Source organism: Seriola lalandi, unplaced genomic scaffold (genome assembly GCF_002814215.2).
Source record: "Seriola lalandi dorsalis isolate HSWRI2012SDOR001 ecotype SW California unplaced genomic scaffold, Sedor1 jcf7180002054392, whole genome shotgun sequence".
NCBI lineage: Eukaryota > Metazoa > Chordata > Actinopteri > Carangiformes > Carangidae > Seriola > Seriola lalandi.
In genome coordinates this window covers 6,019-6,460 of record NW_019524945.1, presented here as the reverse complement: position 1 = coordinate 6,460, position 442 = coordinate 6,019, and the positions used below count along the sequence as shown (strand labels likewise).

Below are 442 nucleotides of genomic sequence, written 5' to 3'. Positions count from 1 at the left end.
GGATCAAATATTAATTTAACTTATACCATCTACAAAAGTGACTGCAATACAGGGGAGGAGGAATGTTACCAAAAGGTACAGGCTGTGCATATCTTTCTGGCTGAAACCCAGCACATGGTTTCCCAAATCATGTTGTAAATCGATTTAAACAAAAAGGCAAAAATGAACCCTAAACCAGAAGTTTTTAATAAACACAGACTGTTTTATGGTAGTCCTCACCTCCTGTTTGAAATTTTCATTTTGGAGGTCTTTCTCCAGGTAGTTGGCGAAGCCCTTCAGCAATGGATGCTCCAGGGAGTGCTTCCCATAGAGGCCCTTCTCTGCCATCAGCTTCCTGGCCGGCTTCTTCCACTGCACATCTGGGTTACTGCAATGTGGGAAAAGTGTTATAATTGTTATAGTAGTGAATTGTTGTTACATACTGAATATTTGTGATTCATGT

General features: G+C 40.5%; 1 protein-coding gene across 1 annotated transcript in view; it reads right to left on the bottom strand.

Moving 5' to 3' along the window:
• LOC147818934 (uncharacterized) overlaps window positions 1-442 on the bottom strand; it is a gene marked incomplete at its 5' end in the record, with an annotated part of 8,559 nt that overhangs the window by 2,718 nt on the left and 5,399 nt on the right. The window contains one exon of the mRNA XM_087174896.1: window positions 220-367. Within this exon, the coding sequence (XP_087031022.1) occupies window positions 220-367 (148 nt within the window). The remainder of the gene's footprint in view (window positions 1-219; window positions 368-442) is intronic.